This window comes from Ictalurus furcatus, chromosome 5 (assembly GCF_023375685.1).
Source record: "Ictalurus furcatus strain D&B chromosome 5, Billie_1.0, whole genome shotgun sequence".
Taxonomy (NCBI): domain Eukaryota; kingdom Metazoa; phylum Chordata; class Actinopteri; order Siluriformes; family Ictaluridae; genus Ictalurus; species Ictalurus furcatus.
In genome coordinates this window covers 11,314,646-11,333,120 of record NC_071259.1, presented here as the reverse complement: position 1 = coordinate 11,333,120, position 18,475 = coordinate 11,314,646, and the positions used below count along the sequence as shown (strand labels likewise).

At 37.8% G+C, this 18,475-nt stretch overlaps 1 protein-coding gene across 1 annotated transcript in view; it reads left to right on the top strand.

Annotated features, from left to right (window-relative positions):
* LOC128607671 (dedicator of cytokinesis protein 3) overlaps positions 1–18,475 on the top strand; it is a 94,818-nt gene that overhangs the window by 28,028 nt on the left and 48,315 nt on the right. Inside the window, exons 10-15 of the mRNA XM_053624751.1 lie at positions 1,323–1,404; positions 1,515–1,575; positions 11,905–12,052; positions 12,152–12,240; positions 12,378–12,503; positions 15,602–15,726. Of these exons, the coding sequence (XP_053480726.1) occupies positions 1,323–1,404; positions 1,515–1,575; positions 11,905–12,052; positions 12,152–12,240; positions 12,378–12,503; positions 15,602–15,726 (631 nt within the window). The remainder of the gene's footprint in view (positions 1–1,322; positions 1,405–1,514; positions 1,576–11,904; positions 12,053–12,151; positions 12,241–12,377; positions 12,504–15,601; positions 15,727–18,475) is intronic.

Here is an 18,475-nt window from a genome sequence, read left to right as displayed (position 1 = left end):
ATGTCTCTGGTTAGAAGCTTCCATTTGCTGTAGATTACTGTTCCATCAGCAATGTAGCGCTCATTTTATATTATGGTTTGTATAAGAATGCCCAAGTGTGGCACAGAACATTCAAAACAGTGGCTCTACTTTGTTTGGAGAGAATAAAATATTGATTTTAGGACACTGCTCAGCTGAATGACTTGGAGGAAATAGCTTCGCTAAACAACTGACTGACAGACTGTGAATCGAGTTTAGTGTGTGTATAAATAATAGTGTAATCCGTACATATCCCTGTTCAGTTAACCATAAATAACATGCGTTATGAAAGAGAATTTAATCAATTGATACTTAATTTAATGAAATTTTTCGTAAGTTGTACTGTGTATTATTAATTAGGTGTTAAATTTATTTAAATGCACAAGTGGGCATTTACTATGCAAGTTACTATGCAGTGCCAAGAATTAGCAGTGTCATGGAAGGGTGGGAAGTGCATATTTAGTGTATTGTAAGTGAAAACAGATGAAACATAAAGACCATGAAACAAAACTAAGAGTAGAGAAGCAAGATAACAACATGAACATGACGAATAGGAGACACCAACAACCGACAACAGCAACAAAAGACAAAAGCTAGACAATGAGTGCTATGCAAGACTTAAATACTAATCATCATTAACCAAAAATGTGAATCAGGTGCAAACAGTCATGTGACGTGAGTTTGGAGATTATGTGATGTGCAGTGGCTGACGGGAGTCCTAACCCTAACCCCAATTTTTTTTTACCAGCGTTGTGCAAGCTTATCAACATAAGCTAGTCAACAGAATCTTACCACTAAGTTAGTGATTATCTTAGTTAGGTATACATGTATGTCAGGCAAAAATAACATTTGCTAACTTACTATCTTATTCAGCTCATTCTGCTTTATTGGGTTATCTAGATAGATGTGTTTATGTTACCCCAGATGACACTATAATAACTTACCCCCTTTCCACTCTATTTGGTCATCTGAATTTGCTTCCTTGATATAAGATGTGGGATGATGATAGCCATCATTGTTCATGCAGCTTAACATGTGCTATCATTAGGAATGTTGGATTTTATTCAATCTTATATTTGTGGTGATCAGGTTCAAGTTAGATTTCAATCCTAAACTGCCAGCTTCATTGGAGCTTTAATTTTTTATAAAAAAATAAAAATAAAAAAAAGTGGAATAAATTTTTTTGTTTAACAATTAGCTGACTAAATGTGATTTTGTAGATGTGGATTTACTTTAGACTAACCATGAATCTTTTGCAGCTCTTTTATTTCCTTTGTGCTTATTGAGAATATTTGTAATTTCAGCGAAAGGTTTCTAGTAAAGCTGAACAAAAATGGAGGGCCACAGAATCCTGAGAAAGTGGATAGACTCTGTACTCTTTTTATGGTAAGAAAGCATTTCATTGGTTGTGTTTGGATTATTTTCTAGAAACAAATCTTTGTACACTGATGTCTGTTACATTTGATCCTTTTGTAAAAAGTAAAATTGTTTTCTAGGATTTGAGCACAAAGGATCTCAAAAAAGAGCTCTATATTGTTGCACACGTCATTAGAACTGGTAAGCTTTTGATAAATATGAGAGTTCATTTGATCCCTTATATTCCAGTTTAGTCAGTACTTCATATGTATTTGGATGACGACATCAATTTTGGTTAATTGGCTTTGTACTCCAGCACATTTGCACATCAGCTGAAACAGTGACTATGATTCAAATCCAGAATGCCTGCTTTAATTTGAGGCTATTTACATCGACATTGAGTTATTCACATATTACTCAGTATTCAGCATTGAGTTACATGTAAATAGTGAGAAGTTAATACTGAAAAGAGTTCGGCATGCAGGGTGGAGTTTGTATAAAACAGAGGCGTGTCTCAAATATGTGTGTTTCAGACCCTGACCTAAAGCCTATTTTTCATGCTTGATATCTACTCAAGAGCAGTATTAAGTCTAGAGCTGGTGTCTGATGTATACAGTTTGATGTAATCACAAGAATGGAGGTGCTGGATCAAGTGTTATGTTATAAGCTTCCAAATAATGAGGGATGAAGCCATATTGTTAAGTTACACAGAACTGGCAATGATTAATGTGATCATCAAGACTATTTATGCATCAACATATTCACAGTGCACTAGACTCCTATTAGATGTTTATTTGAATGCAAAAATGTAATGGCAGAAAGACAATGACAACAAAACTCAATATGAATATTTTAGACTAAGGACATAACAAGACATTATATCTATAAAAAGACACTAAAACCATAGGCAAGATCTTTCTTTCTCCTACAGGAGACCCTCAACATTAAGAGGTGGTAGTGCAGGCGTGGGAACGGTATCCTGCAGAATGCCTCATATTACTGTCCTGAGGAGCAAAACTTGGAGAAAAAAAAATGGCATGCAAAACTCATGGTAATACCCACCATGTTGCATAGCCCGGGATTATCTGACACAAGGTCATCCAACAGTCCAACACAGCAGAACACATGATGAAAGAGAGCCTGTGCTGTCTCTATTGATTCTACTGTGAAGGCAGAGAAGTAGGATGAGACAGCAAGCTTAAGAAAACTGATCTACCTTAACTAAAATGGTGGTGTTGCTTTCTGATTCTGGAAAGTCTGTGAGGCCTGTGCAGGACAGCTTGAGGCACTAGATTCCCTTTTGATTTACAGTATGTGAACTTGTCACACCATCTAAAAAAGTTAATACAATTGAATATTGAATACAACTTATGTCATTTGTTGGTGTTGACTTGTGCTGATAAAGTTGTATTTTATGCTGGTTTGGTTTATGAAATACATTATATTGGCAAAAGTATCCGGACACCTGACCATCATGCCCATATGTGGGCCTTCTCCAAACTGTTGCCACGAAGTTGGAAGGATACAATTGTACAGGATGTCTTTGCATGCTGTAACTTTAAGATTTCCCTTCACTTGAACTAAGAGGCCCAAACATGGTCCAGCATGACAATTCCCCTCTGCACAATGTGAGATGCGTTAAGAAATGGTTTGACAAGGTTGGAGTGGAAAAACTCGAGTAGCCTGCACAGGGCTTCAACCCCACTGAACACATTTGGGATGAATTGGAATGCTGACTGTGCCCCAGGCTTTCTTGCAAGTTATCAGATCCTGAACTCACAAATGCTCTTGTGGCTGAATGGGCAAATCCCCAAAGCCACACTCCAGAATTGAGTAGAAAGTCTTCCCAGAAGAGTGTGGAGGTTATTATCACAACAAAGGGGGACTAAATCTGGAATGCATCAACAAAGACATATGGGTGTGATTGTCAGGTGTCCACATACTTTGGCCATATAGTGTATTACACCAACTATATTTTAATTATTAAGTCTATGGCCAAGAGTTTTCCATAATCGCTGGCATGGGCTGATTTGTGCTGTATAAAAATACAGCACACTTTGATGTCATTAGCTTATTGAAATATAGATTTTATAATATTCCAAATACCAAACTAACACACAGACCACAACACAACTGTGAATTGTTTTCTTTTTATGTGGGGGATAGACTTGACAGAGTTCCCTTCAGAAAACCTGGCATATTGTTGAACCTGTAGTGAGCCTGTGGGATGCCCTGCAGCAGAAGATGTGTATGACCAGATTATATGCATTATGCATGGTTTGTTGTTTCATAGATATGAAGGAGCACATTCTTCATAGGAGATCAGTTTTGACTAGACTTCTTAAACACAGATTGTATGTTAAGGCTGTGAAATGTAACTTTCTTAACACCATACTATAAAAAACCCAGATCAGCAGGCTGCCAGAGGTGATCTCATGGTTGTAGTGTGTGCAGTTTCAGTGTTTCCCATCTAGAGCATGGATGCTTAAAGGAGGCTGGCAGGGTCTCGCAGAAATATAAAGGTCTCAGACCAGGTACAGATCAATTCAGCTCCTCACTGTTCCCAAATCAATCATACTTGCAACAGCCTGATTAGTGTTCTATTATAGGTGCACTACATGTACATGGAATATGCCAGAAATGGAATTATTCACTGAAGGATGTGAATGTGGTCTTTCCGAGTGAGCCTGAGCCCCCACAGTACAGAAATCACCTCAGCTTTTCTTTATGAGACAGCCTGTTTTTTCTCTGGCATTCTCATTCATGCATCAAGTTGCTCAACCAATTGACCAGCTAGATGAGACAGTTCAGGGACATAGAGACATCTTGACAGCTCACCCTGCACCTCTTTTCACATGCCACAGTGGAAGGTGGTAATGAGGGCATATGCTATCCAGCCACTTTTGGCAGCTAAGGTGTAGGAAGAAAACATTACAACATTACATTACACAAAGTAACCCATCACTGACCTATTATCCTGTGTAAATATCAATGCAAATGTACACAGTGCAACATACTGTTATCTAAATATTAAATCCCTTACATTTAAAACAGTTATTATAAATGAAAATATAACAGATCAGGGATTTAGTGTACTTTGTTTAACAGACTTTGATTAGACCAAATGAGGATATAGCTGTAAATGTAGTTAGTCCTTTTGAATACAGTAATGTACATCACCCTCGTCTAATTAGCTGAGGAGGAGGCATCACAACTATATATACCTGATTACTTAGAGTCAACATTTTGTTGTGGGGGAATCTCATCCCCCTAATTGAAGATAGCAAAAATAATCCTAGACTCTCATTTAGTACAGTAGCAATATTAACGAAGCACATAAACCAATTAGCTATAACATTAAAACCACTGACAGGTAAAGTAAATAACACTGATTATCTCATTACATTGGCACCTGTAAAAGGGTGGGATATATTAGGCTGGAAGTGAACAGTCAGTTGATGTGCTGGAAGCATGAAAAATGGGCATGTGTAAGGATCCTTGACAAATGCCAAATTCTGATGGCTAGATGACTAGATCAGAGCATCTCCAAAACAGCTGGTCTTGTGGGGTGTTCCCGGTATGCAGTGGTTAGTACCTACCAAAAGTTGTCCAAGGAAGGACAACCAGTGAACCGGCGACAGGGTCATGGGCATGTGGGGACTGAAGGCTAGCAAGTCTGGTCCAATCCCACAGAAGAGCTACTGTAGCACATATTTATGAAAAAGGTAACGCTGTCTATGATAGAAAGGTGTCTGAATACACAGTGCATTGCAGCTTGCTGCTTATGGGGCTGTGTATCTGCAGACCTGTCAGAGTGCCCATGCTGACCCTGTCCACTGCCGAAAGCAGATACAGTGCGGGACATAAGAATTGAATGCATCAACATTTTTTTCAGTAAATATATTTCCATTGAGGTTATTCACATGAAAATTTCACCAGACATCAGTAGGTTGATGACATCATGACGTCATTACGCCGTCATTACGATGAAGCTGATCCAAGCGTGAATGTTGTTGAAACTAAAAATGCCAAAGTGAAAAGCTAATCATGTTCCAGCTAAAGTTACACCTACAGTGAACACAGGTACATCTAAAACAGTGAAAAAAAACCAAACATACACAGTTACACAGGTGAGAGCAAGGATTCTAGATACTGACAGCAGTGAAAGTTCAGGCAGTATTGAAACCGAAACTGATAGTGAGAAGGCTAGACACTTCACCAAGAAAATCCTTCCGTTGAAAAGAAGAACAACCCCCACAAGGATTCAAAAACTGTTTTTCGTTGTCGGTAATGCGACCAATTTCTGTGCATTTGTGAAAACAGTACCTGCTGGTCTGATTATCACCAGAAAGTTGACTTTTGGCGCTAAAATGCATTTATTCAAAAGGCATCGACCACGCTGATGCCTGTATGGTACTTCTAAATGAGTATAAGGATTTTAGCGAGCATTTTTCGTAATTTCTCTAGTTAAGAATTGTGCTCTAAGGGGAGTAAAAACACTGAACTGCTTCATTTTCAAAGTAATATTACACAAATACATTATTATAAGTTGTTTCAAGGCCTAAAAATGTTCAAATTAAAATGTTGATTTTGGGGCCAGTTTTGGCCCGGGAACTCAGGGTTGGCATGCTGTTTCTATGGGGAATATAGGGTTGTGGGACATAATACTGTGGGAACTAAGGGGTAAGAGGGTTAATTCAAGAAATCCACAAATATAAAGAATTCACAACATTAAAATCCATAAATAAAGTTATGTGTAATAAAGTGGAATGACGCAGGAAAACATTATTGAACACGCTAAGAAAAAGCAGTTCTCCAAGGCAAGGAACCAGCTGAAATCCATAAGTAGTTACAAAGTAGTTATACCTCCTATCTGTGCAAATTAATATCAGTTGGGTTAGTAAATTGATGGTCTATAAAAAGGCTTTTCATTACCAACGTGTCACACAAGAAACATCTCTTGATGGGTAAAAGCATAGAGCTCTCCCAAGACCTTCACAACCTTATTGTTGCAAAACATATTGATGGAATCGGATACAGACTTATTAAAAAACTTCTGGATCTTCCAGTAAGCACTATTGGGGCCATTATCCGCAAATGAAAGCAACATCACTCCTTCAGCAACTGGCCACGCACAGGAGCTCCTCACAAGATTTATGGCCAGGCAGTGAGAAGAATAGTCAGAAGAGTAGCGCAAGAGACAAGGTCCACTCAGAAAGAGCTCCAGAAACACTTGGAGGAAGCAGGTGCCATCATCACATAGAAAACAATAGGCAATGCAGTTCACTGTTCACGCTCACCCCACAAGACTCCATTACTAAAGAAAAGGCATGTCAAAGCTCGTTTAAAATTTGCTACAACTCATTTGGACAAGCCTATGAAATACTGGGTCAGACGAGAGAAAAATTAAATTTTTTTGCTGTCATACCATGTTTGGAGAAGAAATGGCACTGCACATCACCCTAAAAACACTATTCCAACAGTGAAGTTTGGAGGTGGAAGCATCATGGTGTGGGGCTGTTTTTCATCACATGGTACTGGCAGACTTCATATAATTGAAGGAACAATGAATGGAGCCCTTTACTGGGAGATTCTTGATAAGAATCTGCTTCCATCCACCAGGATGATGAAGGTGAGACGTGGGTAGACCTTCCAGCAGGACAGTGATCCAAAGCACACAGCAAAGGAAACTTTCAGTTGGCATCACAGCAAAAAAATCAAGTTGTTAGAATGGCCCAGTCAATTATAAGACAATATGTTTAGAAGAATGGGCCAAAATCACACCTGAATACTGTGGCCGATTAATTTCTTCATACAGGAAGTGTCTTGAAGCTTTGTTATTACAAGCACAGGCTTCTCCGGCTAAGTATTAAATACATTTCAGTTAGTGTGTTCAATACGTTTTTCATGTGTCATTCCTCTTTATTACACATAACTTCATGGACTTTAATTTTTGGGTTTCTTTATATGTGTGGATTTCTTCAGTTAATACCAAAGTCTGGTGAAAATTTCATGTGAATAGCCTCATTGGAAATATATTTACTGAAAAAAATGTTGACGTGTTCAATGGTTATTTCCCCCACTGTATATATAATGGGCACACGAGCATCAGAACTGGACTGTGGAGTAATTGAAAAAGGTGGCCTGGTCTGATGAATCACATTTTTTTTTTTTACATCATGTGGATGACCGGGTGCGTGTGCGTCACTTACCTGGGGAAAAGATGGCACCAGGATGCACAATGGGAAGAAGTCAAGCAGGCGGAAACAGTGTGATGCTCTGGGCAGTGTTCTGCTGGGAAACCTTAGGTCCCGGCATTCGTGTGGATATTACTTTCACACATACCACCTACCTAAACATTGTTGCAGACCAAGTACACCCCTTCATGGCCATGGTATTCCCTAATAGCAGTGACCTCTTTCAGCAGGATAATGCACCCTGCCACACTGCAAAAATTGTTCAGGAATGGTTTGAGGAACATGACAACATGTTCAAGGTGTTGACTTGACCTCCACATTCCCCAGATCTCAGTCCGATCAAGCATCTGTGGGATGTACTGAATAAACAAGTCCGTTCCATGGACGCCCCACCTCGCAACTTACAGGAATGAAAGGATCTGCGGCTACATCTTGGTGACAGATACCTTCATAGGTCTTCTGGAGTCCATGCCATTGTGGGTCAGGGTTGTTTTGGTGGCACAAGGGGGACCAACACAATATTAGGCAGGTGGTATTAACGTTATGGCTGATAAGTATATATCAATAGTATGTTTAGTGATGACTTTATGAAATGATAAAATTGAAAACAGTAGACCAAAAATTCAAAGTATGAATTTCAGACAGTCTGATGCAGAAATATATAGAAACCAATATCAACATCATTGGAACAGTTGGAATCCTTTAGCAAATCAGATATACTGAACTTATTTCACTGTTTTCCTTTTGTTTAGTACATCTGATACCTAGGCATTTTCTTAAAGAACTATTACAAGAAGCAACTGAACCTCTGTTACAATTAATAAACTCTTCCCTTTGTACATGAAACCTTCAATTTTTGCAGTTATCCAGCAGTTAAAGTTAGACACTTCTAGCAGTTAAAATTAGACACTGGATCCTGACTAACTTTCTCCTACTTAATTCTGACAAGAGAAAAGTACTTCTACTCTATGAAGAAGATACTGGACCAGAAAAAATGTAATTTGACCAGTGAAAAAAAACCAAACACCTTTCACACTGTATGTTTAAAAATGTTTTCATTACTCCCTGGTAGTCCAGCGGCTAATGATCCCGTGTTCTCACTGCCATGGTCCGGGTTGATTCCCTGGCAGGGAACCAACCCAACCACTGGGTTGCTCTCAGTGCTGGTCCCAAGCCCAGATAATAGGGAGGGTTGTGTCAGGAAATGCATCCAATGTAAAACCTGTGCCAAAAAAATTAGTGATATTAGTGATAACAATTACCATACTGAAAAGCTTGCTTTATTTCTTTAATCAGCAAGGGATTTAAAAAAAAAAATTAAATGCTGAATGTGTGTCAGAAGTAAAGGTAATCTGCCTTTAAAAGCAATCCATGCAGCTGCATTGCATTTCACTGTGAAATACTATAACCAAAATGTATTGCTTTTCATTACTGACATACTTTGCACAATGGAAAGCAAAACCTTTGCATTTCTCTTAATTCACTAATGCTTTCAGTGAAAAACAAATAGCAGATTATTGCTTTTTAAAAAAATTAAATGCTGACTTCCATTAGCAGTGAATGTAATTCCCGGGTGCATAACATTTTGCTTTCATCATTGCGTTGCAGTAGTGCCATACTGAAATGCAATCACTGTCCAGTCTCAGCCCTAACCCATGTTTGTGGGCATGGTTGTAGTTGGAGAATAGAACAAGGACCTGAAAGCATCACTTTCTTGGAGGTGTTTCTGTCCAGATAAAGGAGCATCACATATAGTTTCCTTATTGGTTTCTTAACATAAAGCGTTTCAGAATTACTACTAAAATATAGATAAAAGTGTTAATCAAATTACTTAAAGCTCACAGCAGGTCCTAGGAGTTATATCAAATTTCTTAGACTTGGCTCCCAGTGGCACAACAGAAAATTGTTTGTCCTATCATCAGGAGATCACAAGACTGAATCTTGACAATTCCAAAGGGAGCCAAGGGGAAAAAAATTGGGTGTGGTCTCTGGATGAAATTGACTGTATACTCTCTCTCCCCTGTCAATCACAGTGATACTAGCGTTTTACTGGCAACTGTGACCTAATGTATGCATTTTGCTTTCCTCAGTGCTACACTGCCCTGTGACGAGAATGAGCAGCAGTTCAAAAATATGCTGTGGCTGGCTTCACATGTCTTAGAGGTCGTATGATTGGTTGCTGCCTTATTATAGGGGAGAGCTGGCTAGTGTGTGGGAATTCACAGATGAACAAAATAGGGAGAAAATGTGGGGAAAACATTCTTAAACTTACTTCCAACAAATAGGATCAACATTTAGCCACAGTTAAATTCATGCAGTTGCTTAGGATTGCATCATGCTTCTTAAGTCACATCAACATGGAACTCACATGACTCACATACTCCTCCAGTTTGCAGTAATACACCAAGTGTATTGTCATCAATGTAAACCACTGCATGTCATCAGTGTAAACTACTGCATACCTGTGGAGCATGTTGTGGAACATCTCACTGATGAACAACTAGAAAACGGTGGCATTGCTGTCCAGGCCATATGGCGGCATGGCATAATTACTTAGTGCCCCATGGCTGTGGAGATCAAGTCTAATTTGGTAAAAGCTCACAACTGTTCCAGTTTGGCTGGCACCAAAGACAGGTTGTAATCGAATTTCTTGGTCACCTGGTTAAGTACTTGGTAAACAATGCACGGACGGTCTGAGTCCTGCATCTCTTTTTTTTTTCAGAAAGAAATTGGCAGATTCTAGGGATGTGTAATGCATCACTGAATAAGGGGCTCCTGGTTGTACTCCTCCAGCGACTAGCCTTACATGAATACTGTAGATTTGTACCTCCTTTGAACTATTGTTATAATCATAAATATTGTCTTGGGGATTCTTATTCACAATATCAAACATCTATTGAATACACTAAGTATTTTTGCTTTTTTCTATTCTTTTCAACTGTATTTCTATAGTATTTCTACCATACCATGTCACCCAGAAGAGACAATGAAACAATGTTCATTGTTAAAAGCTCTATAAAAGTAAACATTGCTTAACTTTAAGTCTTTAAGCAAACTTTAAAAATGGAAGAAAAAAAAATCTTTCTGTTTCTGAGATTTGTTTGGTGAGACTGGTTTGCGTCTTTTGCTAAACCCTTTGATCCAGACATAGATATTCATTGTAATGGTACTTACAATCTTCATAGCATTTTTGACACATCTATAGCTCCATTATGGATACTGTCCTTTATCTATCCAGCAACTGAAAGGAGATTTTTTTTGTTGTTGTCATGGCTAAAAGTCTTCTTGTCATTGACTTCTCTGTTCTCCTGTGGTCTACCAGGCTATGTGTTACTGATCAGCTCACCATTAAGGTCTCATTATTAAAACAACAAACAAAATAGGTCCTTATTCATTAAGATTGTGTAGAAATTAAATGAGCACATATTTGAGCACATGAAATAACATATGAACAGATCTGATTTATGAAACTGTCATAAAAAAACATCAAAACAAATAGTGATTTGAGCGTAAATGATGAATCAACATCAACTGCTTCGACAAAAGCTCCCACCCACTAATCTGGCATCTGCCATGTTTTGCTGTTAATATGGAATTACCTAATAACCTCAAAAAGGTTAAATTATATTAAATCGCCTTTGAATAGCCCAAGACTCAATTTCCATGTGAGAGCATGGATGTGCTCTCAACTAAAGGACTAAAGAGATTAAAGCTGACTAAGAGCCAAGTATGTGTATTCTGATTCAAAATGTCAAATTAGCTTGCATATTGGCACTGAACTCCATTACTTATATTTCAATACAAGGATCACATGTGAACAATTGTGATTATTAACATTATTTATGCTCATACGTTATGCTCAAATTGACATGGACTGCGACCAGATGTTTGTTTGATCAGACAGATACTCTAAAGATCATCTAACATATGCAGCAATGATGAATAAAGGAAATAGACTCTGACTGACCTTATTATAGACTGCTTTACTGGAAATGCCATTTGTTTGGTTTATACCTTTATACCTTACCTTAGCTCTCATGTGCATGAAGTGATAATCTATCAGCCTACAGCTGGCTGAGACGCAACTCAGCAGACATAGACTGCTAACTGTGTATAAAAAGGTCCATTATCCCTTCTGGTATCAACATATATGCATTTGAATCAAACTGTTAATTCATTTACAGAAATAAAAACAGTATACTGGAGTGCAGAGCCAAAATCAAGAAACATTGTGTCATGTATCAAATACTGAATAGTGACTTGGTGCCAGAGTCCCTGCTTTTGACGCATTATTTTGATGTTTCATGGTGATCGATCTGTTTTGTGTGTGAAGGTCGTATGTTGCTAAATGACTCAAAGAAGGGCCCCCCACATGTACAGTACAGAAGACCATATGGCTGTGCTGCCCTTGCCATGAGTGATGTCTTCAGCTCCATCACAGACCCAAAAGAGGAAAAGGACTTTGTGCTAAAAATCTACACGTGAGTGTGTTCAAGTGTTTGCATGGGTGTATGCGCTATTGTAAGAGCTGTCCTCATATGTTTAATATTTGTTTATTTGTTATGTTTTTTTTTCTTTAGCTGTAACAATGAAAGTGAGTGGTATCAGATCCATGAGAACATCATCCGAAAGTCTAGCACGAAATACTCAGCCCCGAGCACCAATTATGGTAATTTGAGGGAAATACTGAATGCAAATGTCATTTACTGAAGATGTGCTCCCACATAGCAAATTTCACTAAAAGGTGGAAAACTCTTCAGAGGTTCTGTCCCTCTTTGTGTGTGTGTTTTAATTTTTTTTTTTTAGGTCTAATAGTATCTCTGCAGCTGTTCCGTGGTGATCTAGATGCCTTGCGAAGAGAAAATCAGATGCAGTTCAATGGGGCTGTGACTCTTACACGTAAACTTGGATTTCCTGATATCATTCTACCAGGTAGGAGTGGCAGATGTTTGATACAGTGCATCCGGAAAGTATTCACAGCACTTCACTTTTTCCACATTTTGTTATGTTACAGCCATATTCCAAAATGGATTAAATTCATTATTTTCCTCAAAATTCTACAAACAATACCCCATAATGACAATGTGAAAGAAGTTTATTTGAAATCTTTGCAAATTTATTCAAAATAAAAAACAAAAGAAGCACATGTACATAAGTATTGACAGCCTTTGCCACGACACTCAAAATTGAGCTCAGGTGCACCCTGTTTCCACTGATTATCCTTGAGATGTTTCTACAATTTGTTTGGAGTCCACTGGTGGTAAATTCAGTTGATTGGACATGATTTGGAAAGTCACACACCTGTCTATATAAGGTCCCACAGTTAACAATGCATGTCAGAGCACAAACCAAGCCATGAAGTCCAAGGAATTGTCTGTAGACCTCCGAGACAGGATTGTATCGAGGCACAGATCTGGGGAAGGGTACAGAAACATTTCTGCAGCTTTGAAGGTCCCAATGAGCACAGTGGCCTCCATCATCCGTAAATGGAAGAAGTTTGGAACCACCAGGACTCTTCCTAGAGCTGGCCGCTCAGCCAAACTGAGCGATCGGGGAAGAAGGGCCTTAGTCAGGGAGGTGACCAAAAACCCATTGGTCACTCTGACAGAGCTCCAGCGTGTCTCTGTGGAGAGAGAAGAATCTTCCAGAAGAACAGCCATCTCTGTAGCACTCCACCAATCAGGCCTGTATGGTAGAATGGCCAGACGGAAGCCACTCCTCAGTAAAAGGCACATGACAGCCCGCCTGGAGTTTGCCAAAAGGCACCTGAAGGACTCTCAGACCAAGACCAAGACAAAGATTGAACTCTTTGGCCTGAATGGCAAGCGTCATCTCTGGAGGAAACCAGGCACCACTCATCACCTGGCCAATACCATCCCTACAGTGAAGCATGGTGGTGGCAGCATCATGCTGTGGGGATGTTTTTCAGTGGCAGGAACTGGGAGACTAGTCAGGATCGAGGGGAAGATGAATGCAGCAATGTACAGAGATGAAAACCTACTCCAGAGTGCTCTGGACCTCAGACAGGGGCGAAGGTTCATCTTCCAACAGGACAACGACTCTAAGCACACAGCCAAAATAACAAAGGAGTGGCTACAGGACAACTTGAGTGGCCCAGCGAGAGCCCAGACTTGAACCCGGTTGAACATCTCTGAAGAGATCTGAAAATGGCTGTGCACCAATGCTCCCCATCCAACCTGATGGAGCTTGAGAGGTCCTGCAAAGAAGAATGTGAGAAACTGCCCAAAAATAGGTGTGCCAAGCTTGTAGCATCATACTCAAAAAGACTTGAGGCTGTAATTGGTGCCAAAGATGCTTCAACAAAGTATTGAGCAAAGACTGTGAATACTTATGTACATGTGCTTTTTTTGTTTTTTATTTTGAATAAATTTGCAATTATTTCAAGTAAACTTCTTTCACGTTGTCATTATTGGGTATTGTTTGTAGAATTTTGAGGAAAATAATGAATTTAATCCATTTTGGAATAAGGCTGTAACATAACAAAATGTGGAAAAAGTGAAGCTCTGTGAATACTTTCCGGATGCACTGTATGTTGAGCAAATGTGTCAATCCAAATATGTTGAGCAAAATCCACAAAAATACGATATAGCAGCTGAGAAAATGCATAAATAAGGGTGTGAACATGTAGTGCATATAGTGTGAATAATAAATACAAAATTAAGTATATATATAGTTTTACTCTCTTTGGTACCTGAATTTGACACCCAGTATCATATATCAAATTATAAATCAAATATCATATATCATTAAGCAAATATTTTGGCCTAGCCTTGTATCTCTGAAGGGCCATGATAGGCCCCCTGGAGTACTGGCGGTGGGCGACCTCTTTGTGAGATGCTATGGGGTTTTGTTTGTAGAATTTTGAGGAAAATAATGAATTTAATCCATTTTGGAATAAGGCTGTAACATAACAAAATGTGGAATAAGTGAAGCACTGTGAATACTTTCCAGATGTACTGTATATGTGTTTGTTAACATTCATTGACCAGATATATAATACTCAGTTTTCTCTTTTTAAAAAGTTATTTATGAAAATATTACATTAATGTTCAATCATTCACCTAAATACTGTGCCAAATTATTTTTTAGAAATTGGTTAAATACCAGTAATCAAATATATAACTACATATCTTTTCACTCATCATTTGCTTAATTCATTTAATTGGTATGAAGCCATGTTTCATATATCTTATTGAAATTGTTAAAAAAAAAAAAGAAACCCCAGATATCTATCAGATATAATACCAGATGAAATACTTTTTTAAAAAATCACGTAGAGAAATATAATGTGGCAAATATTTTCACAACTAATTAAATTACTACTAGTGGACTATTAGTACTAGTAATTGCCCTTGAATGGTATGAGCTGTAATTTGTATAATGGTAATTTGTATAATGGTAATTTGCGGAACATTCTCTCATCCACATTAAAGGTTGTAGTCTTCAGAAGGCCTGAAATAATGAATCATGTAACATAGACTTACTGCGGCTTTGCAGCATTGTCTTTTCCTTCTGTTAAAGCCATAGATATGTATGGTTTCCACTTCAAAAGTAAAGCTTATTATATCTTTTGTGATGACAATATTTGGTCCAAATATTTCCTTAAATACCATCAAATATCTGTAAGCTTTCTATATGAAATGATTTAAGGTTATGCATTTGCTCTGCTGTTTTTGGTGCTGAAATATACAGTTACAGTATAAAAAATATACAGTTAAAGTATAAATTCATATTTCATAATTATGCACCTGCCTACATCATGTGTATTTCAGGAAGGTTTGGAGCATATTCAAAGAACATGTTAGCTCTAGGGGTGGGTGATATGAGGAAAAATATCATATCACAATATAGTAGTAGTAGTAGTATGTATATATATATATATATATATATATATATATATATATATATATATATATATATATATTACAGTGAATAGCTATAGGAAGTGTATTATTATTATTATGTGTGTGTATGTGTGTGTGTGTGTGTGTGTGTGTGCGTGTGCATAGGGGACAGCCGAAATGATATACACCTGACCCTTGAGCGTGGCGACTTTGAGAGAGGAGGGAAGAGCGTGCAAAAGAATATTGAGGTGACTGTGTACGTGCTGTATGCAGATGGAGAAACACTAAAAGTAAGTCTAACGTGTGTGTGTGTGTGTGTGTGTGTGTACTGGCATAAAAACAGCCTTTTCTTATAACACAGTAGTCTTCAGAGCTGTTATTCAGTTATACAGTAGTCTGTAGAGCTGATATTTGTATTTGTCTAATTAGTATAGCTGTGATTGACACATTAGATAATAATTAGATGTGACAGACATTTTGTCACTTTGTTATAGGGCTGCACGATTACGGCCAAAATGATAATCACGATTATTTTGATCAATATTGACATCACGATTATTTATCATGATTATTCACTGATTTTAGGGACAGCATATTTTTATTGCACTTTCACATTTAAATAAACAGACCATTACTTTCACCTCCATGTTGTGCTACATTCCTGCTAATGTACAAATCTTTGCATCAAATTAGACTGGTCCTTAAAGTGCATCATCTTGTAGAAGCAAAATATAAATAAAATTGTACCCAAAATATAGGATAAGTAAAAATAAAAATGGCATCAACCAAATGAAAATATGCAATCAAATATAACAATATGCAACCAAATGAAAACAATTCAGGCCTATGCAGAAAAGGCAATAACAGTGTTTACCGGAGGAGAGACGCAGCCAAATCACTCTTAGAGTAATGCAGGGATGACGTCATTTTGTATCAAAAGCCGGAAGTTAGCATCACAAAAACCCAATAGGACTTTCCCATAGGCTTTTTGATTATTGCAAAAAAATAAACTCTGTGATCACAAACTTTTACAATACTAACACGTTTTGTCCATCAAGATCATTTTCACAAATGAACACAACTTTTATGAAGTTTGAAACCAAATACAATCACCAGAAATAAAAATCTAACCGTATGCTATAAATGAACTACACCACGGTCACTAAACGAACTACACCACGGTCGCTCGACTTCAGCGTCACCATCACCAAGCTTCCAACAACTTTTCCAAACTTGATTTAAATACATTTTCCATAATACGGATTTATTCTGTGATTGAATCTTCATCCACATTTTTTGGGGGATGCACAGCATACCTAAACCAGTTTATTTACAAAGACTTTTCCTGTTCGGCGTGATGACGTTTAATGTCCCAAACAACGTGTGTAGTGCCATTTAGCAAGTTGTTAGTGTCATGATTTACCCTTGCACAAGTGCTAGAGCCTGAAGCGAAGCTGGCAGCTCGAGCGCTAAAATGCTAACTCGTTTCCGGGTTTTGAGCGTAGGACTAACTTTAAATGTCAGTATCGCAGTTGATCATGTTCATGTATTCGTGGGCAGTCAAAATCGTAATCGAGATCAATATTCGATTAATTGTGCCGCCCTACTCTGTGAAATGTTGTTAATAATGTGTGGCAGCATCAAAAGGTTAGCTGATCTCTCTCTCTCATTCTCTCTGTGTTTCACATATTTAAACATTTACATTGGTGCACAAACAAAAAGAGGAATGAAACATTGCCATATAAAACATTTGATATTCTTCATGTGACTAGCCCACTTTAGACAATTCTAACCATCTACAGAATGTCATGAACTAGCCTTTCAACTGAGTCTCAGTAACATGTCATGCATTGTACCACGAGAGTCCACATGAAATGTGAAACTTTGATTGAGCTAGAGATGAGTTAATAATCAATAGATCTACTAAGCATGAACAGCTATTAACTGGATTATCCAAATAAAGCAAGAGACATGTTCAAGCTCGTAGCCTATAAATTATATACTAAACATCAACAACCATAAACTGTAATGTCCAAAGAAGTGAAAGATAAAAATGAAAAGTTGACAGTCTATAGAGCAAGGGTTCCAAAGTTTTTTGTGCAAATACCACCAAATGGACATAATGAATTTTTTACTCCATGCCTCCAAGCCTTGACCATTCTACATAGCATTTGTAACATTTTATTATGCATGTAATAAACACTATATGGCCAGAAATTTGTGGAAACCAGACCATAACAGTCATATGTGTTTTTTGAATATCCCATCCCATTCCCCCTCTGCAGTCATAATAACCTCCAGTCTTCTGGGAAGGTTTTCCACTACATTTTGGAGTGTGGCTGTGGGGATTTGTGCTCATTCAGCCAAAAAAGCATTAGTGAGGTCAGGTGCTGATGTTGGGACGAGAAAGCCTGGGGCAGAGTCAGCGTTACTGTAAAATGTTTAGCGATTTTATGTACAGTGATTTTAAGTAGACTGACATGCTCTGTTTCTCTTCAAAACGTTCTACTGTTCTCTCAAATCTAAAACTTTGACCTTACCTTTAAAAGAATTTACTTATAAATTCTGAAAACATAGGGAAAAAACAGTTAAAGGAATTTGTCTATTTTTATTGTTGAATTTCTATGCTTAGTGCTGCATGGCAGGATAGTTATAAGACTAAAATAGCACATACACTCTTAATTTAAATGTGCCTTTAAATGCAACCCCCAGTGACATTTTAAAATAGTCCCACATAAAATCCATCTTTGTAGTTCTTGGTATTAATCTGTAAAATAAATGAATAAGACAAAAGAGGAGTTTGTGTATTTCTCTCATAACCCCATTTGTAAATCAAGTGACCCCTAGTTTGGGAACCCCTGCTATAGATTGTGTTTGGATTGTCTCCTAAAATTCAAAAACTATACCGTTTTCCCATTTTGTTGAGATGATAGGCTTGTTCATAACAGTCATCTAGCTGGTTGTTGATGGTATTTAGATGGCTAGTTGACTTTTTATAGTGTGGAAATTGGACTATAAAAAAAAAAGTGCAACACTAGC